Below are 27110 nucleotides of genomic sequence, written 5' to 3'. Positions count from 1 at the left end.
GTCAGGAGCGCTTTAAAAAAAAAAAGAAGCACTGTTTTGGTCTATTAGCATTTCCCTCCCCTCATCCCCATGGGTGTTACTGATTTACTTAGGAATGAACCACAGAGGACATTTCATCTTCACGTACATCACATAATATTACTGCCAAAAAGTCTTACCTTCCGGGTTTAGTGCTGTATTTCTGTAGCCGTGCTTTTACTTCATCATACGTGAGAAATGCCATGTAACCCGGATGTGTTACAGCTAAGAAATTCCAATTCCGTAAAATAGAGCCCCAAGGCTAAAAATACAAATAAATTAAGATTACGTAGAGAATATCAACTATCAATTACACAACAACCCATCATTTAATACACATACTAAAATTCTCCTGGATATTTTTAAAGTGAATATGAGCTCACGGGGTTTAGGCCAACTTCTATTACCTAACAGCAAACATGCAATTATATATTTTCTTTTTGGAGAAATATGATTATGCAGAAAACAGATTTCTTAGGAATAAAATACAGAAAGCAAAAAGGAAAACCACATAATCTCTTCTCTACAAATTCTATTCCCAGTACAGCAGTTGTGATCAGTTTGAAACATAAACCACATCACTCTTCTGTTCAAAACTCTCTAACTTTGAGTAAAAGCCAAAGTCCTTATAAATGGCCTAGAAAGACCTTCGCAGGGTTGAGCCCCAGTTCCCTTTTTGTCCCCATCTGCTGTGACTCTCCCACTTTCTGCCTTTCCTCTAGACACGCGGGCCTTGTTGTTGCTGGCCTGGACATAATTATATTCTCTCACCTCAGAGCCTTTGAACTTGCTGATCCCTATACCTGAATTCTTTCTCCAAACATCCATGTGACTGCTTCCTCTCCAAATGTCACTTCCTCAATGTGGCCTTCTCAGACCAGCGTATTTAAAATCACTAACTCTCATCTCATGCCTCATCTCCCTGTGTGTCTGTTTTGTTCACTACTCTGCATTTAGACATCTCACTTTGTAGAACAAAAAAATCTACCATGGAATGTAAATGATTTGGCAAAGTCTACACATTGGCCATAAGCTACGTGAGAACAAGGAACACACCTGTCTTGCTTCCCAAAGGGAGACCAAGCACTAATGCACAGTGTCAGAGCATAGTGATCCGGCTGGGGGAATAGCTGAAGAGGTCCTCCTCTACTGAGTGACTTGTCTGCAAGGCCTCGACTCCCATGGTAACAGACTTACTGTACTCACATTTGGTTTATCCGTGTACAATCATAAACTCAGAAAAGTTTATGGTTTAGAGGTGAGCTCTGTAAAAATCTTTCACAGAAATAAACACAAACACACATGCACGCACACATACAGGGTTTGTATTGTTCTCTCTTGAATAGGATTAGTTGTCCCTCCAGTTACCATGGCAAGAGAAAAAAGGCAGCCAGTAATAGACAACTTTGCTTGAGGGTGTGAATGAATCATCTCTGCCATATCTTTAAGGCTGAAGCTACATTTATCCAAAGGAATTGGCAGCATACTCTGATGTGCCACATTATTAACTCAAATCTTCTACATAAAAGAAAAAAAAAAGGTATTTTGTGTTGCCAAATGATAGTTGTTGAAATAGTTATCCTAGACATGATTATTGGTGGAGGGCTCCTGCTTTTGTTTCTTTTGAGACTTGTTCCTTGTGATTGTTAAGCAAGTTTCAAATTTACAAGGTGCAATTCTTTAAGGATTGTATCCCTTGAGATGAGGATAACAAGGGAAAGAATGATTTAGTAATGAAGAGTTTAACCTTTTCCAAAATAACAAGAAAAATCTTTAGGGTATTTCCCCATCACACTAAAATACCTAATTGGGGAAAAATGAGCTCTGGAGAACACTTATTATGAGAGGTTCTGTCTATGTACTTGAAAAAAAAAAAAACAACAACATGTTTTTAATTTTCTTCTTAAGGGATGACTAAAAATTACATAAACAATACTTGGAAGAGTATTAGCATATGTTTAGAAAAACTGAAAAATTACTATTATAGTCACTGAGTTTTGTTTTGTTCTGTTCTACTTCCTCATCTACAAAGGACAAGGATGAAAAAAATAAAAAATATTTGGGTCACTTCCATTAAAATCCACACAAATTAATGAAAGAGTTGTTTTACAAAATGCTGAACTTTATAGAGAGCCAATACACAGATCAAATACAAGTGAAACAAAAAAAATGAAACTGGAGTTTTGAGCCAAATGCTGCAGTATTTAGCAACCATTTCTTAGTAATAATCCAGAGGGCCAGATTCTAACTGCAACAATATTTATGTAATAGAAAGAGTCTGTGTACTATTTTTCTCGAGCATGCAACCCACAGTCAGAAACACGTGGTAGTTTTGTATTTTGCGTGTGTGTGTGTGTGTGTGTGTGTGTGTGTGTGTGTTTAAAGTATTTTGCCAACTAATGGCTTAAAGGAGGCAAAACAAAGTGATGGGAGAATGATTATTTTCACAATTTGTTTTTAGATTATAGGAAATCTTTTCTCACACACCAACACGAAGTTATTTGGAGATTATTAAATGACTACAGAAATTAATAAAGTGAATTAAGAAGACTAGTCCCTCCATTCTCCCAAAGGCCACTGTGTTCACCATTTACAGACTTACAACCTACATTGGAAGTAGGGCCTCAGATGGTCTGCCCAGACACTCTCTTAATCCTCACTACAATAGATGAGTTTCTTATTCTTCTTTTTCTCCCTGTTCCACAATGGTATATATTCCACAGTCAATAGTATATTACCTCAAACCACTCATTCCTTATCCTGCACCTACTTATCCCATTTACTGCCCCATTTCTCAACAACCCAGTCTTCTCTTACAGTGGGGAAATGGAAGGAGAAGGGAGCAGCGGCCCCAGGGAGAGGGAGAGGAAAGCAAAAGCCCTGTCTTTCCATTCCAGGACTTGAGCACTTGCCAATCCCAGCATCTCTGAACTACCTGGAGGCGAGAAAGATAAGGTTAAAGGCAGACAGAGGAAGGTAGCCATTGCAAGATCTTTCCAATGACTCCCAGCACTTGCTCAAGTTCTGGCAAAATATGAGGATGAGGGAAGACAGGAAAAAGGGGAAACCAGAATCCACCAGCTTCTTGCTTCTTTCATTTCCTAGGCAAGTCTCAACTTCATCTCCTCACCTCCACCAACACCATCTGCAAACCCTTATGCTAGTTTTTCTATGTCAAACCTCAATCCTGACGGTGTACCTTGCCCCCTTTCAGATGCCACTCCGTTAAATACCCTATTCCCAACAATTTAAAGCTAGAAGGAGTCACTGCCAATTAACCACCAATATCACAGCTGCAGCAGAATATATGTTCATGCAGTTACAGTAGCCACAAAACTTACATCTTTCATATAGAATACACAACTATAACAAGAAAATATTATTCAATTTTTAAAGTTACGTGAAAATAAAAGATCAGTAAAAGTTAATACATGTACTTTCTGTGCACACAACCAATTTTATTGTATTTTAAAGCACATATATGATTACAGTCTAAGGATAATGAAATCAGGAGAGGTGAAGAATCTCAGAAACACACAGGGGCTAACAAGAGTTCTTTAGCTACTGCTGTAATTATGAGTTTTAAAAGACACTAGGCGTTCTTTGGTTCACTAGTAAGGTTTTGGTTTTGTTATCTAATACTTTTCATAGTAGCTCTACTTAAAAGATTCTTTTCCTCTCCCATCCCCATGAGCATAAGTAAGATATATGTGCCTTAGAGTGTTGAGATTACTTGGGCTGTTTTAAAGTGAAACAGCTTATAAGAAAATATGTACACATATTAAGTAGCTGTTTGGGTAAGTGCTTAACCAACATTAAGCTGCCTTCATACCTTTGATATATAACTCTGAGGCATTCTAGTATTTCACATCCTCACTAAAAAGTCATCCAGGCTCCCCACAGAAAATACACTCTTCCTAGAATAAACAGCTGGGCTTAATGTATGAAAATAACTTTTGTTCTCTTCCTTCCCAAGGGGAAGAAGCAAAGCATCTACTATTAGAATGTCTTGGTATCATGTTAAATAAAATGAAGTATTTGTAAAATTACCAGAAACTTTTAAAGAAAGGAGAGGTTCCATTATAAAATAATCAGTATCAGATAACACAACCTTTTCCTGAAATGTATCTTAAACTCATTGGAAAAACATTAACTGACAACGTACATATACCAAGGGAATAATAATAAAACTACCGTAAACTGAAAATATCCAAAAGCATACTTCCTGTAGTCATTTATCTAATTTCCTATTCTATACGTCTAGGTAGAATTATGATTATAAAGTTGTAATAAAGTAAAATGTATTCTATAAGTATTGTTGACAAGAGTTAATTTGCCCTCTGTTAATGGATTCTTTCATAAATTAAAAGTTAATCCCATGCAATCTTGTTTTCTTACAGAATTCAGTTACCCTATCCTTGCAGGCGAGTACCAAGCAGCGTCATAAATCAGAGAAGCAAAATTCTTACAACATGAGAAACATGAAAACCAATATTATACTCTAACATTTGTTGAAAGCAGGTTTCAAACAGAATAAATTTTACTGCAGACTAAAATAATAAAAAAAATTGTGTCAGAATATAAGCAAGCCTGGTTTTTGATCAATTAACATCACTTGCTATATAATTTATATTATTAGAATCATAAAGATTTTAGGTGGGCTTCTCACTTTGTGACTACTTGAAATGAATCTCATAGATGATATGCAATTTAGTGGCAGAGGCAAATTCAAAGCATATTTCAAGTCTTCATGTTTAGGGTAATTCTATCAACACATACAAAAATACAAAATAATGGCACCCAGCTTTTATTATGTGACACCTGCTTCTGAATAGCTATGTGAAGACAATTATAAAAGAATGATTAAAAACCAAAAACAATAAACAGGAAGGTTAATCTCAAAGTCAATTATATTAGGGGAAAAAAAACCAGGAAAACAAATCTAAATTTCCCAAATGAGAGATTTGCTAAATTAATGACAGACTATTTTGATGGAATATTCTGTAGCAACTGAAAATTGAAAATTATATTGATGAAAATACTTACTGACATGGAAAAATGTTTGTGATATACGGATGAAAGAGCAAAGCAAGCTATAAAAACAGTACACATCACAGTAATCTCCTATACAGAAAAGGATGAATTTGCTATTTATTTCCAGGTTTACTATTTTCCCTTCTCACCTAATGAATGTGGGAGGCAAAGGGGAGAAGAAGTTGGGATACAACCTCAGCAAATGTCCACCTATAAAACCTGCATTCTATCAGTTACTGGGCTAAAATGAGCAACAAAGTAAAGTGAGAAACTAAATAGGGACTTTAAAGTAAAGCTCCTTTACATCATTCTTCTCAAAGCTAATAAGCAACCTCCAGGCTCAGAACACCAGATCCTCCAAACTTAAACTCTAAACTTACAGCAATGACCAAAAAAACTTGCTTTAAAATTGTAGACTACTAAAAAGGAGACCATTTCCCGTATGTATGCATGTGTGTGTGAAAAAGAGAGACACAAACACACACGCAGAAGGGAGGGAAGTGGAAGAGAGGGCAGGATTAAGCAAATACAAAGCTTACCTGAAATAGCCTGGTAAAAATATCAAATTCAAAAACTGAAATGTAATCATTACAAGTTAAATCAATTGTTGATTTTAGAGCCATTGCTTCCAGGCCAGAGCTAATTTGATGGACCTCATGAAGGCACTGTCTGAATACTTTCCATGGTACGATAGTTCTGTGCAAGAGAAGAAAAAAAAAAAAAAAAAATTGAATCAACTGTCATTTAAGACATACCTTCCATTGAAACAGCACAATTCAATCATACCATTAATATAATTGCATTTGTACTAAAAGACAAACAGTTGAGAATACTGTTCATAATTCAGAACATATGTAATGGGTTTTGCTAACCGGATTATTTTCCATTTGCTAAGAATGTGACAAAAATGTAAATCAATTTTTCTCTCCTTGCCTATCAAGATATTTCTAGAAGTACTTCAGAAGAAGGTATTAGATCAATGTCCTGTAGGTCTGGCCTCTTCATTTGTGTATGCAAGGTTATGTAACTTTGAATCAAGTTAAATTCTTCCCCTCCGTTTATTTTCTTAAAATAATAACAAGATGATGGATTCATTTAACAGTAAGAATTCTTTGTTCATTGCATAAGAAAGTTCAGGTGGAAAGTCATTAAGACATTTCTGCCATCACCCCGATAATGTTCTACAGAGATGGAAAGCCACTTTATCTAACCTTTCATATTAATGCAAAGGGAAATTTTAATAACTTTTAACCAACCCCACTGGCTATCATATGGAAACTTATTTATTCAACTTATTCATTAATTTAATCTTATTAAATACCCCATATCAGCATTTTACTATATAATGCACTTACACGGTTCAAAAATTTAGAAGAGCATAGAATGGTACCCAGGAGAAAGTCTCCCAACCCATCCTCTACCTGCCCAGTTTCCAACATTCGCCCACCTCTTCCCCACCATGAAAATGAGTAACATCCATTATTCGTTCCTTACTTTTCCTCCTTTTGGAATGTTAAATGCCTATTCCTGAACAGGTGGAAGAAAGCAATCATTCATATTTTTAAATTTTAAGCTGCAGTTTTCATAATAGGACAGCATAAAAGCTATATACACCCTCTTCTAAGATAGCAAATATTTAAATCTTAGGTTTTTCTTTACTTGTATCTCTTGAGAAATAAGACTCAGGCTGAATGGACAAAATTGGACCCATCTGATACTAATCCTCCCAGTGAAGCATCACCATAAATGTAAAACTTTCATACTCATTCAATAATTATCTGCTGCAGTGGCTGTCAAACTTGAGCATGCATCAGAATCACTGAAGGGCTCGTTAGCACAGACATTTCTGATCCTCAACCCAAGATATTCTGATTCAGTATGACTGGGGTGGGGCCTTGGAACTTACAGTCCTAACGAGTTCCCAGGTGATGCTGATGTTGCTGGGCTGGGGGCCACTCACTGAGCGTCACCAGTCTATGTGATCTATTAATTGCTAAGGCAGGACACTGTGGAGAAATACAAGTATGGAAATACGAGATACTATCTCTGCCCTTGAAGAACACACTCTTTCAGGGTAGAAATGGGACCTGTAATGCTAAGGAATACAGAAAGGGTATCTAAGGAAGTGCTGGAGGAATTCCAGAGAAAGCGTGATCTGTGGCAAGATGAATAAATGAATGGTGAAACAGGCTTACAATGCTATGCTGTATATATAAGAAAGTTTGTGTTTGATATGCTATTAAAAGAAAATGATTATGAGGCTGAATACCTCAAAAGGCTTTTCTCTATGTATGAAAAAAACAGGAAACCACAGAGAATCGAAGAGAGACACCACATCAGAAGCCATTTAGAAGAAACACACATCAGGCTCTGATTAAGGTTAACAAGATGCTGCTGTTTTAAAATAACAATGAAAACTTTTGATAACATTAGAAGGCTATTGATTTATGGCAAAGTGTAGATATGCAGTTATGTCCAGCTTCATTATAGCTACCTTGGAAGTAGTGCCTAAGAAGCAGTTTTCTTTTCCAAATTAAAATTTCAAATATTCAATACACAAAAGAAACATGAACCATAATACTCAAAGTAAAAAAACAAAAACCCAGTAAACAAAGAACTACTGATTTAAGAAGGGTATGTGTTTTCTCTTTTGTATAGAAATGTTCAGAGAATTTTGTCTTGTGTATGTATTATAAAAAGTAAACAGACTGGCCAAACAGACACCTTTCGATATCCATTACCATAAAAATTATCCTCATCCTAATATTTAAGGTGCATGCAGATCATAAGTCTTCTGAATAACCAGTGATTTCCCTGAGCAAATTATTAAAAAATGAACAAACTTCTAAAGTTGTAGTCTAATTTACCACTTTGGAACGACAGTTTACAAAGGGGCAAGCTACATTTGCATATTCCTTGTGCAAATGAGACTTTCCCCCAGTTCCCTTGTGATAAACCTAAAGTCCAAACAGGCATTCACCGGAACCTTAATTAAGGGGAGTAACAGGGATTAAAAAGAAAGGGCATTATTTGGTTAACTTACTATATATAAAACTTTGTACAATAGATACCCTTCCCTTGATCAGCTGAGGCAAATACCCACCATGGAAGAAGGTGGGAGCAATGGTGGGGCGGGCAGGTTCATGAGTGAAGAAGAGAAATAGAGTACAATGATTTCTGGGGAAAACAAAAAAAAAAAGTTCTAAAACTGTTGCACTAAGGATCTAACTTTTTAAAGAGGATTTCAAGTTGCTACCACATACTTTCCTGAGGTTTGTGGGTGGAGGAGGGAAGGCAGAGGATGACTGTTCACACCTTCAGCTAACTGTAGCAATACCACAGAGTGGTGGTTTCTATAACCTCTTCCCCTAGATATGAACCTAGTGAGAGAAAACGTTAATGGTAAATTGTTTTACAAATATGTAGGAACTTCAGTGTGCTGGCAGAGATCTAGGAAAAGGAAAGAGACAGAGAAAGAAAAGGAATAGAACATAAAAGGTCCAACTAAGCTTCAAGCTCCCACCAATCCAGAAGTATTTTAATTTGTCCTTTTGCCACTTACAATTATAAATCACTTTAATTACACGTTGAATTAACTTTAAAATCCAATGAAAAGCTCAAGTAGCCATCAATCCACAAAGAACTGAATAAAAGACCAATGGGTAGCCTGGCACCTATAATAATAATGTGAGTTCAGGATCTTTAAACTTCCAATAGGAAAAAAAAATGAGAGCTGCCATTTATTGATGACTTACTATCTGCCAATCACCAAATTAAGTACTGAGTTTGTCAAAATAACAGTGTGAGGCAGATAATATATTTATCCTCAAGATAGAGATGGGGAAACTGAGGCTTAACGAGGTTAAGTGATTCACCCAAGAAAGACCTTATATGTGCCAGGCATTGTACTAGGTTCAGAACAAAAATCTAAATAAAGCCACAGTCTAATAAGTGGAAAGATTTGTAAATAACTTATGCTGTGTCATGTGCTCAGGTTATCACAGAAAAAGATTCATGTGCTATGGGAACCCAAGGGGATGGAGATCCTCGCAAACAGGGACAGTATCTTATTCATCTTTGCCTAAGACAGAAGAGTATGCAACTATTAAACTGTGTCTAGGCAAGGCAAGGGAGTGTTTCACAGAGGAGGAACCTAGAAATTTGAGTGTACTACCACTCTCCTACTAAACAGAAGTGGTTTGATGACTTAAAAAAAAAAGTGATAGTGTATTCACACAATGTCAGGAGAGATAATAACTTGCTAAATTTTAAAACCCTGCAGTTTTAGCACAAACGAATAAGGAATTGAGACAAAAATGTAAGGCAACTGATCCTCAAAAAACGGGCAAAACATTTCCATGAAACCACAAGTTCTCATAAAAGGCTATATAGGTTTTATTTTTAACTCATATGTAAAAAAAATCCATATAATAAAGGTGTGAATCTCAACAAAGTCTAGAGTGTTTGGAAACAGGAACTTTTGTGTACTTCTGGTGTGAATGAAAATTTACACAACATTTCTAGAAGGCAATTTGGCAGCAAGTTTCAAAAACCTATACATTTTAACCCAGAAAGAGCCTACTTCTAGGGATTTCAACAAGGAAATTATGTCAAAAAAAAAAAAAAAAATACACAGCAATGCAAAGACTCATCCATGTCTCTTCAACAGTGTTGTTCATAATAGCAAAAAATTAAAACAAATATGTTCGATAGTAATAATATGACATATATCTATAGATTAGAATATTTTACAGCAATTAACAATTGTATACGGAAAAAATATTTATTGTCATGGAAAAGTGTCCATGGCATTAAATGGAAACAGCATTTTTAAAATTGTATGTCCTTGGGAATTCCCTGGCTGTCCAGTGGTTAGGACTCCGTGCTTTCACTGCCAAGGGCCCCTGGGACCCTGGTTCAATCCCTGGTTGGGGAACTATATCTCACAAGCCACGTAGTGTGGCCAAAAAAAAAAAAAAAAATGTATGTCCTTTATGATCCAATGCTGAAAACTATCTGGAATGTCTGGAGAGATCAACACAAATTTTAATTGATGATATCTAGATCATGGTAGGATTACAAGCAATTTCTTTCAGAATATTTCTAATATGCTCTCGTGGCTTAAAGGAGTAAAAGACATACTAAAACTGTTTAAAGTATATTTTGCAATCACAGAAATAACCAATTAAAAGCAAAAATTAGGATAGTATTTGCCTATGAAATGGTTTTCTATCTAGGAAATACAAAAAGATTTACAGATTAAACTATGAGAAGAAAAGAGAATTCAACATGGCTGCTAAATATAAAATATGCAAAAATCAGTTGTATTTCTATATATAAGCAATACATAATTAGAAAATAAAACTTAAAAAATTTACAATAGCATCTGAAAATATCAAATAAATGGGAATAAAGCTAACAAAACACAAGCAAAAACACAACATAAACACATAGACATACTTGATCAGAGATGTAAAAGACATAAAGGGATGTAACGCTTTAACGGACTGGCAGACTCAATATGGTAAAGGTGTCAATTCTCTCCAAATTGATTCTCAGATTTATTACAACCCCAATCAAATATTCCAGGAGACATTTTCATAGTAGGAATTGATAGGTTGATTCTAAACTTCATAGGGAAATGCCAAGAGCCAAGAATAATCAAGCCAAACTTCAATAAGAAAAACACTGACAAAGTTATACTCTTCATATCAGTTAAGACAGCGTGGTATTGGCACAAGGAGAGACAGACAATAGACTAAAACAAATTTTGGAAACAAATGCAATCATATCTGGATACTGGTTATGTAACAACTATATATAAACAGCAGTAGGGAATGGATGATGTTTGCAATAAATGCTGCTGGGTCAAATGAATATAATACATATGGAAGAAAATGAATCTTGACCCTGAACTAATACCATATGAAAATCAATTTTAGATGAACCTTAGACCTAAATATGAAAGATAAAGCAATAAAGTTTTTTGGAAGAAACAGAAGAGAATACCTGCATTACAGGCAAATAATTAAAACAGGACCCCAAATGTTCAAAGGATAAAGGAAAAAATAAATTCAAAACCTGTGTTCATGAAACAATGTTATTAACAAAGTGAAAAAGAAAGCCACATATTGGGAGAGACCATTCACATAAATATAATCAACAAAAGATTCACATCTATAATATATAAAAACTTCTAAATATTAATAATTACTTCTCAAAAACTGGGCAAATAATTTTCACACTCACACAAAAAATCAAAATATTCAATAAACACACAAATATACACTCAACTTCATTTGTCATCATGGAAATGTAACTTAAGAACAAAATGAGATTCCACTCATCCCCACCAGAGTGGCTTATTAAAAAGTTTTAAAATGGGGTTCCCTGGTGGCACAGTGGTTGAGAATCTGCCTGCCAATGCAGGGGACACGGGTTCGAGCCCTGGTCTGGGAAGATCCCACATGCCGCGGAGCAGCTGGGCCCGTGAGCCACAACTACTGAGCCTGCGCGTCTGGAGTCTGTGGTCCGCAACAAGAGAGGCCACGATAGTGAGAGGCCCGCACACCGCGATGAGGAGTGGCCCCCGCTTGCCGCAACTAGAGAAAGCCCTTGCACAGAGACGAAGACCCAACACAGCCAAAAATAAATAAATAAATTAAAAAAAAAAAAAACAAAACCAAAAGTTTTAAAATGACAAATGATACATAAAATGTTGGGAAGGATATGGAAAACAGGAACCTTCAGGCACTCCTCATAGGTGATTAAATTGGCAAACCATTTTGGAAAACTCTTTGGTGGTTTACTAAAAGCTACTAAAGCTAAAACTATGCATAAACTAGGAGCCAGCAATACCACTCCTAGATATACATACAACAGAAATGTATACATATGTTTTTAAAAATGTACAGAAAGTGTTCATAGCAGCACCATGGATAAAAATCCAAAGGAGGAAGAATCCAATGTCCATCACCAATGGAATGAATATGTAAATTGTGGTATAGCCATACAATGGGGCAAGGAGAATGAACAAACTATTGTTATATGCAAGAACATGGATGAATTTCATAAACATAATAGTGAAAAAAGCCAGATTTTTTTCAGAGTGTAATTGTACGATTTCAATTATGTATGATTTCATGATACTAGAAGTCAGGATACTGTGGGCAGGCAGTGATTGCATGGGACTTGCTGAGGGGTTGGGAGGAAGGGGGATTCTGAACCATACATAAAATACTATTACCTTATTTGGGTGGCATTTACACTGATGTGTTCACTTTATGAAAATTCCTCGTCTTACATTTATGATTTGTGTACTTTTCTGTATGCATATTAAGCTTTAATTATATACTAAACTTAAAAAATTTGTACAATTCTAAGATTAAAAGAGAGCAAGAAATGTGGGAATGGACAAAGCATCCGCTGTCGTATAAACAAGGAAATTAATGTGTTTGTTGGTTGGTTTTCGGTTCTGTTGCTGTGGTACTGGTGGTGGTTGTGATGGTGGTTGTTTAAAATCTATTCTAGTTCAGGGATATAAAATGTCATCTTGACTTTAAACAAAATGAAAATCTGTTCTATCTATATTAACTCATTCCTATTTTCAATTTCATCTGAATTTTGTTCAGAAAATTCACCTTGATCAACAAAGATATGTTCAGTGGCAGTACCTTTAAGTTGCTTTTGTTCATAAGATAATAAAACATTCATAAGCTATTTGATATGTTTTGATTTTTATTATGGATGCAAATATTAGTATTGTGATTCCTAAGTCTGTATACAGTTTGTATATAGTTATTCCTTAAATCCAATCTTTTTTTGGTAATGACTATTTGTTAATGGATATGAAACAAGCTATTAACAAGCTATTAACAAGCTTAACAAGCTATTACAGCTGTTGCTCTTCCATAAGAGAAAAACAATTGTTTTCCAGCAACCCACAGAAAGAACGAATCAAAACCACTCTGGTCAAATAGCTGCCTTACAACTCATCATAGATAGGATGGTAACCACAGTTACCAAGGATATTCATGATTAGATCTAACCATTCTTCCTCATAAGTGAAAATTCCTTACTCTCATACAGCAAGATGCTGGATATTTGTGATAGATTTTTTTTTCTTTGACAAAAAAGTTTATAACATTTTGTCTACAGAGTAGACAAGCGTTATTTCCCTGTATAAGGGACAAGTATACTCATTTTCACATTCTGAAACTTAAATTTAGAATCAAACATTTTTTACAAGATTCAGAAACAAGGAAACAGATTCTTTAGTATCATCCTTGCTTTTTTTCAGTAAACTCACTCGTGATAGATTTGATGCTTTCTAACTTCTCATGTGATAGATCTGATGCTTTCTAACTTCTGGTCTCACAACCTAACTTTTGAACATCATAAACAGTAAACTTACTCTAACCAGGAAATTACTTTATACTTTGTAATTACTTTAGTAATTAATGGATATTTGCTCTTTTCTTTCTAATGACAACTGTTCTTCAGGAGATTTGCTCTGCAGGTTCAGTGATGCTTGGTAGGTTCATAATACACACAAGATACCATAGCAAGACGCCTCTGATCTGCTGAGGTCAGATTAAACAAAATTAGTAAGTTATATACCCTAAAATTAGAAAGTTCTGCCACAGATCTTCCTTTTAGCATTAAGAGCCCAGCCTGTCCTACAAACAAATTAAAAAGTCTGTAATAAAAGAAAATTCCCCAGAAATCTCTCTACATAGGTCAATTACATTAGCAAGCAATGGGTGAAGTCTGCTAGATATGTTAAGTTAAATTAAGGCAAAAAAATATAGAATTTCCAATAACTAAAGCCTCACAGGAGAAACTATATACATACTATTGTGCATAAGCAGATCCCCCAAAATTCCTTTTTATTAAGAGAAACTACTGATGACTGCAGATAAACAAGGCAAAAACAAAGCTACAAAGAAAAACAATTATTGTCACTTCCTACTGATAATCAACATTCAGAATAAGAAAAACAGGAAGATGAAGCATTAGCAGTCTATTAATGAAAAATAAATCCTAAATATTAATTTTATGAAGCTTTATTTACTTTGCTTTTAAGTCACAAACAATTTCTCCACCAGCAGAACATGTTTCTAAAGAACTGTGAAGAATCTGAGATTCTACCCTATTTTTAAGCTAACAAGTTAGCCTATCACAGTTGCATGGATGCTGGCAGAAGATAGAGTATTTGTGGGTCAGGGCGTCAAAGCCGAAGGACTTCGTTACTCACAGGAAGCAGTGGTCAGAGTATCACCATTTTCTTGAACTTGTTCCCTGAGCTCTAATTCCCACAGGATGATGCAAAGAGAGTCAGGTGACACCTACACACACAGTGATTTTTGTAACTGGAGAGGAACTCAGGGCTTAGGGAACTCAAATATTTTGTAATGGTTAGTAAGTATGCCTGTCCCTGGATATGCAGAGAAATACTATCTTTACATTACAGGGTTGTAAACAAGCATCGTCTTTGCTTCAGAAGGAGGAACTGCCTCTCTTCACCTACCAAGGTAGAAACATCCCACAGAGAAAGGAACAAACGTGCTAAGGGACTAAGAACCAGGACCTTTTTGATTCCAGGGGCACATTATTAAATACTTAATAAGAAAATAATTATTTCTCTGAATACAATATAAGAACTTCTGAGAATGGGAATATAAGTGGCTTAAAAACTGTTTTAATTAATTAAATCAAACTGATGAGCTGGCTAGAACTAAGAGATGGAGAAATGTGAAGTCTGCTTTTTAAAAAAAACAGGGCTCTGCACAGGAGAACTTTTTAAATGATATTTTAGAAACACAATTTCTGGAAGTTTTAGTGATTGGCTTAATATTCCAAATTATTTAAAAAACATTAATGGTCTCAGCAAGTGGCATGAAAGTATTTTCCTCATTTGGTAGAGCAGCTAAAACAAAACAAAACAAAAACCAATTACTTCTCAAGATGGGGAAGTAAAATAAGTAGCCAAAATCTGGATACAAACAGGTTAAACTACAGAGGAAAAGGTTAGAATTTTATCTTATCATTAGGGAGCTTAGAAACTTCAAAATAAGAAAAGATATTCTCAGACTACCACCTAGATGGCTGGTGATAAGGCACCACAAGTCTTGGTGGAAGGCCAGACACCTTAATCTACCTACTTAGTGTACAGCAAAATCCAACGCACCTATTCAGTGTACACCAAAAACTCAACACATCTATTCAGTGCAACATGTGGAGCCTATTAAGACTGGTTATAAAGGAGACTTTCAGAATGTTAAAGAGAAAATTAAGTTATGAAAGCCTGTTGTACCACATCTTCTGAAATCTTTTAAGTCTTTATCTAATTGATCTTTCAATACTATATTCTGATTCATCTCCCTCTTTCTTTAAATCCTATCTTCCTTTAGCAACTATAATACCACACTCCCCAGGTTTTATGCCTACTTCCCTGGTGATGACTCCATTCCTTAAATTTCCTCTGTGCATACATCATTCATCAGAATTCTTTAAGGATCTGTCCTCTTTGTTCTCCCTGCACATTCTCCATGGTCTACATCAATCAGTCCAATGGCTTCACACAACTTTTAGAGATTACAAACTCAGATATCTGGAGACCAGGCAGATAATGTATATGAGTAAAGAGGTCCAGGTAAGGACTGCAATCAATTGGAGGGGACACATCTAAACTGGGCAGCTGGCACCCAGGTCTAGCCAACTGTCGCCACGTCAGAGTTCCTATCTAGTGTTGCCATCACTTCCAATTTCTCAGTGAAATTCAATACAATATTTTTGTGTAAAAATCAATAATTTTAAAAGTTACCAACTAATTTTTTAATGTAGATACTGTCTGAGGCCAAGGAAAACATTCTACAGGCTGTCAATCTGCAAACTCATAAATGTACTGTCAATCCTAAAATCTCTGTCTTTAATTCTATATTCTTTTCCTCAAGGTTGTATATCTAATCTACTAATAAATATCACCACATGGATTTGTCTGGACTCACAAAACTGAACATATGCCAAACTGAATTCATCTGACTGCCAAATCTCTTCTTCCTACTTTTCCTGTCTCAGTAAATGGTACCCAGTTGTTCAAATCGCAGATTGAGGCATCACATTTGGCTCATTTTTTTGTACCTCATATATCTTAATAATCAAGTACAGTTAATTTTATCTTCATATAATTCTCAAATTCATGCACTTCTATTTATTTATTTGTTTATTTAGTTTATTATTATCTTCACCTAGTTTTCTACAACACCCTCCTACCTATCTCTCTCCTATTTCTCTCTTAATTTATCAGTTTCTAAAGTGGGAAGTGGAATGGGGGGAGGGTGGGCAGGGCAGTCATAGACCCCGGGGGTATACAAGATGAGAAGAAAGGACTGAAATTCTACTTGCATTTTTAATTCAATTTTTAAAATTTATATTATAATGTGTCCTTTATATTATATATGAGAATATACATTATTTGTATAGTAATATGTATTTTATACATATGTGGGTATGTAGATGATATACATAGATAGATGATGTATGCTCAAAAAGTAGTTAATAATAAGGTAGTAATAAGGAATATGATTGAATGGGTTTAGAAACCACTGCTCAAGTTCATTATCCATACTTCAGCAAGAGTAGCCCACCTATACTCCAAGTGTGACCACTTCCCTACTTAAAACCCATCATGGGCTCCCATTGTTCTCAGGGCTCCAAAGAACAGAGTTTTAAAAGTGCAACTTTGCATATGGAAAAAGAAAGTCCAAATGGCCAAAAATGGACAGAGCTTTCAAAGCATAGTCCAAGAGAGAGAATAACAATTTTAAGTACTTTGGTCCTTGAGGCAGGGGAATTCCTATAGTGGGTCATAAACCACCACCCCATATTTAGATTCCATGTTCACTAAGGAATGTTCTGGATATGATATAGCTCCACATATAATTTACCTAACAGTGATGAGAACATTCCCATCTGCTTGACAGTAGCATTAATCATTGTAAATTAATAAAACCACTATTCTGGATTATAGATCAGTTTGTGAGCTCAATAAAGTATGCTCAGTCTCTAAACATATGGCTCTAATGAAATCAGGTTTCAAGGCTGAGAACCAGAACCTAATTCACGGTGATTTCACTGAAGTAAATGTCACTTACTGAGGAGTTCAACATGAAGAAAAGAAGGAAAAAGAGAACAACAACAACAAAAAATGCCATTTATGGAACCTTGAAGTTACTCTGCATCTTTCTTTGGAAAGACAGCAGACACCATAAGAATTCCATCCCTCTCACAGCATTCTCCCCTGTGTACTCCTTATTAACACATGTGCAACCCATACAAAATACCAACTCCTCCATACAGCCTGAGTGTTCCTCTGATGACTCTAGTAAATAATTCACTTACTATTTGTGACATTCCTTAAGCACTTCTGTAATGGGACAGAACTGATTTTAAATATTTATCATCTTTGCATATACTGCCCTCCCCAAATTGAATACATACTGCTTAGAGGTAGAAAATTATAATTTTACATCTTATTTGCTTTTTTCTGTCTTGGATCTTATTGCAGTGAGTTGAACAAAATAGCCCTGTCATTTTATTTTCCTTATGTATGAAATAAAGATACTTTGCTTTTTTGAAACAGGCAGTAATAAGAGTTGACTAAATAACAGAAATATTAAATAGCAATTTTTTTAGTTCTATTTCAGTTCTTTTTTTTCTTTCTTTCTCTCTAGATCTCCTGCTGCACATTTTTCTTATAAAAGTTCTTCATTTCTATTGTGCATCCTTTAATTAAATATGACTAAGTTGCCTTTTCTTTGATTAGAGGGAAAACTGATCTAGCTAATATGCTAAAAAAATGTATCTTACTCACTGCAAAGGTAAAGAAACCATTGTCCTTTGTTTCTTATTAAAAGTGAAAAGAAAACACAGGAAACCAAAAAAGGTCCCTACCACTTCCCCAGGAAATCAAAGGTAAATGTAATGAATTGAATTTTAAACATATCGGGTTTTTTTTTTCCCCATGGTCAGCAGGACAGTTTCTTATAGTCTACCTCACTTTTACATAGGGATATACACAATTTTAGAAAACTTTTATTAACTTTTTCTGGATTTTGCTTTTAGATTTCTAGGGACCATGGAACCTCTATCATGCAAAGTTGAATATTAATGATATTATTTGTAGAATTAATAATAAATATATTCATGGGGCTTTGAGCAAGATTAAAGGTTTAAACTGGTTAATTATTCCACAACACAGACTGCATACAAAGTGCCAGACACTCTCCTACCTGCCTGAAATGTAGATTTTAGCTCTTTTAACCTTCGCAACAACCCTACACAGTAGGTATTCTTGTTATTACCATCCACATTTTGCAGATGAAGAAACTGATGCATGAAGAAAGCACGTAGCTTGCCCAAAGTCACAAAGCTAGTAAATGCTGCAGTCAGAACCTGAACACAGACGACCTGCCTGCGAGCCTGCACTAAGCACGCTGCCCCCAGAACAAGCAAGCAAGCAAATGCTGTACACCTCCCACGTGCACATACTCACACACATGCCTCTGCTCCTCAACTCATTTGAATTAAATGAACAACAGTTCCTGAAAGTCTCCAAATGAGACATTGTGCTGATCCACCTTGGGAAACACAAAGATTGATTAAATAAGCCTTATTTCATGGGGCTTATAGTCTAATGGAAAGATAACTAGACAAATAACTTTAAAAATCAATGAAAACTAATAAATATGGAGGATGAGCAAGAGCTTATGGGAGTTTAAGAACTAAAAGATCCAGTATAATAATAAGGGACAGAATCATGAGCAAGATGAACTTTGAGGGATTAGTGAGAACTTTTATACCAGAGATAAAAATCTTCGAGTGGAAGGAACAATGTGGGCAAAGACATAGAAACCTGTAGCTGCTAAGGTGTCAGGAAAGAGCCAAATAATCCCACTTGCCTGAAGAACAGGACATAAGTAAAGGAAAAGAGGACTAAAATGGTAGAAAAATACATCATGAACTCAACCAATAATTACTGAGTGTCTGTTATGTATACAGTACCCAAAGGACTCATCTGATAGCCATTTAAAGAATAATGTTTAAACTTTGTACTCAAAACGGAGCTAATCTATGTGAAAGCATTTGACAGAGTTTGACATATAATAACTCTAATAAATGTACCTGTTTTTACTAATTTTTGGATAAAAAGTCAACAGGAGCTTTATATTTGAGCAGGAAAGACCCATGTAATAAATACATTTGATAATATAAATATATTTAAAATACAACATAAACACAAAACATGGGGTAAAGTTGAACATGTGGGAGGGTATATATTAGAACCCAGAAAAGGAGACTTCTGAACTAGACTTAAAGGAAGGGTGCCAAGATTCTGGGACTGTAGAAAAGAAAGAGGAGGGAAGAGGGGCATGCCAGGGGGAACTGTAAGAACTGATGATAAAAAAAAAAATCAATTCGTAGATAATAAGTTATTGAAATTTTTGAGCAGACAATAGACATCATCCAACCACTCACCCATCCATCCAATTATTCATCCAGTCTGTTAACACTTATTAGAGCTCACATATTCCAAGAAACACGCCAGGCTCTGAGAAATAAAAATCAAGGAAGCTTCGTAGTCTATTGGGAAATGCAAGCATGTCAGCAGTTCACTGCAGTCTAGTGTGCGAGACGTGAGCTCAGGTACTTGGAAGAACAGAGCAGGCATGCCCACCTTAGGTTAGGGTTACTGAGGAACGCCTCCAAAGTGGCAACACTGGGTAGGGTGTGACACTGGGTAGGGTGTGGGTAACTGGTTTCCCAAGAGGAGGGTGCAGTTTAGGGAAACAAAGACAATGAGGTGTGGAAATAAGTATAGAGTATGAGGAGGTTGTTTCTTTGAGGATGAACTGAATAGAGAGATGAAGCTAGAAAAAAAAGTTCCTAAAGCTTGTCATATTAATGGGGTTATAGACTTTAACCCAGATTCAGTAATGATGCATAGAAGTGTTTCAGGCAAAAAATAAATAAATTAGAATGAATAGTTCTGCTTTTTAGAGCTCACTGGCCTCATCAAGAAAATCAATGGGATAGGTTGTTATTAAAGTTAGGGAGACCAGACAGAAAGCTGTTGCAGTAGTCCAGGGAAGAATTTGAACTTGAACATGAAACTGAAGAACAGAACTTGAAGTAAAGTAAGGATGGGGAGAAGGTGCATACAAAGATTCAGGAGTTAGAATGGTTCTTGTTGAATTATAATTTGGTTGGAAACACATGTCTAAATCTCCTCAACATCAAGAAATGCTTATAGTACGAGGAGCCTAGAAACTGCTACCTGACTTGCTTATTAGAAAAATGACTGTCACCCAGAGTCTAATCACATTAATGGGTCTTTTTTTAACAGTTAATAATACATGTTTTGAGCCTCATGCTTAAAGTTTCTGGATTATAAACTTCACCCTCTAACCCAGAGTTTGGTATTGGTCTCATTTGGCAGAATTTACTTAGACACATTCACTCAAAAATGCCACTCCTCTTTTCCACATATTTCTACTATCTCCTGGTCAACAGACTAAGAAAGCAAAAGCAGAACTCAACTATTAAAACATTCAATAACTTCTCATAAAAATCTACCAACTACAGGACTTCCCCAAATCTAACAACTACAGAACTTTCCAACCAGTTTACCCTGGCACATGATATGTTATTGATCCCCTAAGGCTCCAGACAGGCAGAACCTCTTGGCACCTGGGCTTGGATCTTGAGCAGAGGTTGGCCCTGCCATGACTTCAAAAAGGTTGAGAAGCACAGAAATGAAGCATTAGTCACATGACACCTAAAGATTTTTGTCTGCTGCCTGTTCTTTAGGTCTGAATCCTAAAATTGCCTTTAGGAGTTTTATAAAGCCCTTTGAACGATAACTATTTCCCAATTTTAACTCAATCCTAATATTTTTTTCTTACTGACAGTTCTTTTTGGGAAAAATGTCACAATAATACTCCTTAAGTTAAAACCTGCTTTATAAAAATCATAATCTGTTTGGCTGTTTTTAGAACTAATCGCTCAGTGGTTCGGTTTTTGGAAACAATAATGCATTCAAGTTTAAAGGCACCTGTTAGGTCAGATGAAAGCATTCTCATATGCCCTCAATATGTAGATAAATAACAGGAATACTTCTGTATGAGAACTCAGTTATGCAAAAATGCAAACTAGTATTAGAGTATAAGGAAGATAAAAGAATTCAACCTTTTAAAGGGCTACATCATTCATTCGTCCATTTATTCAATAAAATACTGTGGAACTATAAGGTGAAAACCCACAGAGAATATAAAGATGGTTTCTCCAATGATCTAATAAAAGAAGCATTAATTTTGATGACTACAGAAATATGTCTGAATTCCAGAAGGAGCTTTACATTTGGCTCTCAATCCCAAAATAAAAATCTTAAAGACAAATTAAGAAGCCTTCTCAAGTAAGCAAAGACAGAAGACAAAGGTACAAGGGTTTAGGAGGTAGGGAGAGTGTTTAATCAGCATTTCAAGAATCCCCCATTTGATTTAGTAGTGATTTCAGTCACGTAGCAGTTGGACAGAAATTTCAGCCCCTTAATGTCTATGGTTATAAATAAAGGGAAGTAACAATGTCTCAAATGCATAATTCTTTGTGGTTTGAGGTGCCGGGCAAAACAAACTCCTCTCTTGAAAAACATGTGAGCAATCTTTTGTCAAAAGGTCCATTTTTTACTGACCTTTTGACAAGCAAGCAATTTTTAACTCACCAGGATTTTCAGTTTTCAAAAAGAAATACCGCAAGCAATTTGTCTGATAGATTTTCTTAAAATTTTAATAGTTTATTTTGAAGGTTACTCACTCTTTACATTAGGCTCAGAGTGTTAATATATGAGCTGTAGCTTCAAGACATCCTCAGCTGTTACTCCCAGAACTCTGCGGTCCCTTTCTGCTTTCTACTATTCACAAATATTTAATCCGTACATTCCTGGCTGTTAGTCTAATTCAGATGAGGATGAACCTTTTCTTTTTTTAAGTCCTCATTTGTGAATGGATATAGGAGCATTACAAAGAGCTAGATTTCTGGAACACAGAATATCTTGTGTTAAAGGCAATAATAGTATTTCCTCCTGTAGTGCCTAAAAATAATTCAGAATACATTTTATTTAAGAAGTGGGAAAAAGGCTTTAACATTTTTGAAGTAAAAAAATTACGCATCTAATCAAATGTGCATTGCTCTGTGTATGTCCTAATCATGTGGTAGCTATAGATAAACACAGCACGTCATAGAGAAAAAAAAAAAAAAACGGGAAACCCAACGTTACAGTTAATTCACCAGTGTCACAGGACTCAGATCACTGAAAGTGTATGCCAACATTTTACATCGTATTTCATCAGCTACTGTATAAATATAGAATTTAACTACAGGATGAAAACAATAATCTGTGTGTAAGCAATCACCCCTCCTTAATTCTTAGCTACAGTTCTGCCTACATTCAAGGACATTCTGAGGGTGTTCTCTCATCAAAGGGGACCCTTAAAAGAAACTGAAGAAACCATCTGTCTCCTGATGCTCAGTTCTTAAGCATCTTACTAAGAGATTCCTGATAAAGGTTTTGCACGTTTTATTTAAGTTATGCAGACTTCAGATATTTAATTCCTATTATTTACCAAGCTCACCTGGGTTTGTGTCTGGATAGGAAATACCTAAGGAAAACATCTTTAGCTATTTTTGTGAGATAATGCAACTTTGTGATAACATTATCCTCATTTCTGTATCTTGTTTACACATGCATACTTTCTGCGCAATGACACAGAGAAAACCTGAATGCCAGTGCTGAGGCCTTTTACCACTTCAATTTCAGATCTTCGTCAAGCTTATACTCTACCTCCTAGTATAGGAAGCAGTCTCCAATGCCTGCAGTCCTGAAGTAAGTGCCCCCCCTCTGGATTGTCAGAACAATTTATTTAGGCCAATTTTTAAAGTGTCTTTCCCTTTCTGCCTTTTATTTTCTATATGTGTTTTATGTGTACACTAAGTTATAAAAAGTTATGAGCTTCCCATGTATACTCTGTCTTACAAACATCTGCTTCTTAGAGCTAACTATTTAACTCAATGAATGCTCACCAAATAAATAAATGTCATATAATATTTACTTGGTAACAACAAAATTATTCCGTTACTGAGGTATACTTCTGGTGGCTAAATAGAAAAAATAGCAATCAAAACACTTATCAAAAACACTGCAGTATATTCTCAAAATACTCAGGTAAGATCTACACCATATGGAACTGGAGGCAGGTCTAGTCATTCTTCAAACATGGATCCAAATTTGTACTTACTTGTCTCCAAAAAACTTTCTCCAGAATTCAGCAGCATCTGCTTTCGTGATACGAAAGTTATCTCCCTGGAATTGCCCATTGGGAAAGATTGCTTTGATTTCTGCCAACATGTGACTGAAGATAAGGGATAGTTTTGTAAGATTTCGTCTGTAGATACAAAGAGGGAAAAATGAATGAAAAAGTAAATATATAGGCATGTAAGATTTAACGGGAATATATATTATTAAAAATGAAATTATCAACCTAGGTCAACTCAATAAAGCCCTTAAAAACAATGTTCATAAAAACTGTACATTTAAATTCCTAACAGGGATTCTATTAGTCATCCATGTATTCATTTAATATAAACATCAACAAGATGAATTACATGAGGTTTAATGGGAGAGACGGACACCTAAAAAACTCATAATCAAATATAAATGCTAAACAAAAAAGACAGAGTGATTATTTCTACACGGGGAATAAGGAAAGATGTGTCATTTAAGGCAAACCTAGCAAGATAAGCAGTTGTTCAACAGATGAAAGACTTAGAGTGGAGAGGAGGGGAAAGAGGAGAGGTTAGGAATAGAACTATTTGGAGAATATCTAGATTTAGCATGGCTAGAGAAGAGCAGAAAGAGAGTGGAGGAAACGGCTTGAGACAAGACGAGAAAGTTTGGTTGGGACATGACAAAAAGAGGCATCTGAACCAATGAACAAAGTTTTTGTCAAATACACTTGCCACTTCTACCTAAATATCAGAGTTTCTGATAAGTCTCAGATATGTGCATATTTTAGAAGCTCCCTGGGTAATTCTAATGTAGTCCATAAAACGCTACTGCGATAAGGAATGGGAAGCCAAAATGGACTAAAAAGATTAAGGAAATGATCAAATCTCTGTTTTAGAAAGAAAAAGTTATGGTAGTATGAAAACAATGGTTTGGAAGGGAGGGAAATGTAGGCGTTGTCTCTATTCTAATTCCCATGTTAAGTTCTGGGAATTCTGACATGATTTAGAACATGCTTCAAACCGTGACTAACACTTTAACAGTTATCATCTAAATTCCTTCTTAGCTTTTCATAAGTTTACAACATTAATTATGTTAATCAGCCCAAAACTGTTAGTGCTAGATAGTAAGGAAGCAATTGAAAGACAAAATACTACAGAACTTTTCAGTTTTGAGCTGACCTTGCCTCTTTATATTCCTGCTTACTCAGAATCACCAGAACACAGCAGGCACATATCTCCTGTCGTTCCATTTTGAAGCTTTAACTGCTTTGTGTGTGTGTTGAGGGGTCAGGGCTGGGGGGTGGGGAGGAGGCACTTGCATTAGCACTCAAAGTAAATACAGAGGAAAACTAAAGAAAGCCATCAAATCTGCAATGCATATAACACCATACAATGTTTCCATAGGACTTTGACACTGAAAGTTGTGTTTATTTGCCTTTTTTTTTTTACTCATGTATCTGTGTTTAATGACTCTCAAATAACAAGCAAAAACACATGTTAGGTACCAAAAAGATCATAAAACATGTACCTCTCCGTAAAGTCACTGAAAGGAAACATGTAACTTCCTATATTATATGAATACGGAATAAATAAGGTACTTGTGATAAAAAGTGGGAAAAATAGGAATGAACAGAAAGCAATAAAGTATAAAGTAATTGACATCTCAAAAAATTCATCTCTATTGGAAAACCAAAAAGTTCCAATTTCCATAACCTTTATTATCCATGAGAAGATTTATGGGAAAGAAGGGTCAGAACTTAGGCCTATTTTAGTGCTGACTGGCAACAACAAACAATCTGCAAGATCATTATGGTTAGGTTATGCAAAATGTTTCATCATTGGGCTTCCCTGGTGGCGCAGTGGCTGAGAATCTGCCTGCCAATGCAGGGGACACGGGTTCGAGCCCTGGTCTGGGAAGATCCCACATGCCGCGGAGCAACTAGGCCCTTGAGCCACAATTACTGAGCCTGCGCGTCTGGAGCCTGTGCTCCGCAACAAGAGAGGCCGCGATAGTAAGAGGCCCGTGCACCGCGATGAAGAGCGGCCCCCGCTTGCCACAACTAGAGAAAGCCCTCGCACAGAAACGAAGACCCAACAAAGCCAAAAAAAATTAATTAATTAATTAATTAATCAAAATCTTTAAAAAAAAAAAGTTTCATCATCTTCTTAGATTCAGCCACACTTCTGCACAACTCAGCCTAATTCCAAGGTAAAACTTCTTTAATTAGTTGAATCTTTGATCTTCTCATTTATGTCAACACACCCTCATTTAGGTGATGGTAGATTTAAGAAATCCAGTCTTAGGAAATGAAAAGTAAACTGATGAACTATAGCCAAGGAAAGAATTGCAGCCAATATAAACTGCAACTGACTTTTGAAATTTGAGTTTAAGGAAAAACATAAAGTCACTTTTGAAAATCTGCAACGAATTTATTTCTATAATTAGGCAAACGAGTTAATTTTCTACCAAACTTCCAATTGATACATACAGAAGAAAAAAGAAAAATCAAGATGGCTGTAATTAGGGAAAACCAACTGTTCCTTATTTTCTGAATTGGTTGCTCTCCATCCCCTTGTTTCTCTGTTCTTTAATCATATCCAAATGTTTTTCATTTTTATTTGTTAAATCTAAAGCCTGAAGCACAATACCAGTGATTACCCATCTTGGATTTTTGATCCACTGGCTATGTAGGCACTAAACTTTAAAACAGAAATAGTAACATTTTATCTTTATAATTTACAGTCTAGAAGCTCTAATAATCACTATATAACTAATCACTGTTAAATTATAAACTGTGTGTATAGTCCAATTTTCTTGTTCCTACAAACAGATCACCACATTTTTATTCGACTTTTTGCATAAACTAAGGCAATGAAAAGATCTATTTTGCCTTTAGTCTTTAAAGAAACACAAATTCAAGTTGTTAAAAACATGTGAATGCGACAGTTTTGTGTTACTTTATTTTTCACAAATACCAGAAAGCATATTTATATTTATTTTATATCTAATTTTTAAAAACACACACCATACATATGTAAATGATTATTCTGGAAACCCTTTATCTGAAATATCGATTTACAGAGGTTGCAATCCACACCAAGAAATGAAAAGAGCTTATAGTTAATTCTATTATCTGATGTCATTTAAATTTACTGTCATAGCAAATAGGTTTGTTTTTTATATGACTGTGTGGGAGTTTTTTGTTTACTATATTTTGCTTTACATTAAGCTTTAGTTCCCCACTCCACTCTGCACTCTTAGATACCCATTTTAAAAATAAATAACCTCCAATTTTGAAAATAAAATCCAAGGATACAGTCATCTCTAATCATCTAGACATAGAGGGAAGAAAGGCAACAACTCCACATCTTCTTTGTAGATGAATTTTTTTCCTATCATGATATTTTTCCATACTTTGCCAATTTTCCCTAAGCCCGCTTGATTGCCGCTCATCATAAGACCAAAAATGATGACTGCTTAATAAAGGATTTGAAGCATCCTAATTAAGATATGTATCTATTACTAAATGCCCCTACCCCAGAACAACTAAGGAAATAAAATTTATCTACAAAGACTCAATAACCTTAAACATAACTTTAATTTACAAGAAATTTTGCAATACTTTCACTTTCAATAATACTTTCAATAATACTTTATTTTGACTAATTATTACCACATTATCTCCCATTAACCATCAAAAGCTAAGCCATTTTTA

At 35.4% G+C, this 27110-nt stretch overlaps 1 protein-coding gene across 6 annotated transcripts in view; it reads right to left on the bottom strand.

The window, feature by feature from the left end:
- CBLB (Cbl proto-oncogene B) overlaps positions 1–27110 on the bottom strand; it is a 210045-nt gene that overhangs the window by 92507 nt on the left and 90428 nt on the right. For all 6 annotated transcript variants that reach the window (XM_059921208.1, XM_059921211.1, XM_059921212.1 and 3 more), the window contains exons 4-6: positions 23406–23552; positions 5592–5748; positions 159–280 (exon numbers count right to left, since the gene is read on the bottom strand). In XM_059921208.1, the coding sequence (XP_059777191.1) occupies positions 159–280; positions 5592–5748; positions 23406–23552 (426 nt within the window). The remainder of the gene's footprint in view (positions 1–158; positions 281–5591; positions 5749–23405; positions 23553–27110) is intronic.

Source organism: Balaenoptera ricei, chromosome 4, assembly GCF_028023285.1.
Source record: "Balaenoptera ricei isolate mBalRic1 chromosome 4, mBalRic1.hap2, whole genome shotgun sequence".
NCBI lineage: Eukaryota > Metazoa > Chordata > Mammalia > Artiodactyla > Balaenopteridae > Balaenoptera > Balaenoptera ricei.
This window is presented reverse-complemented; position numbering and strand designations above follow the sequence as displayed.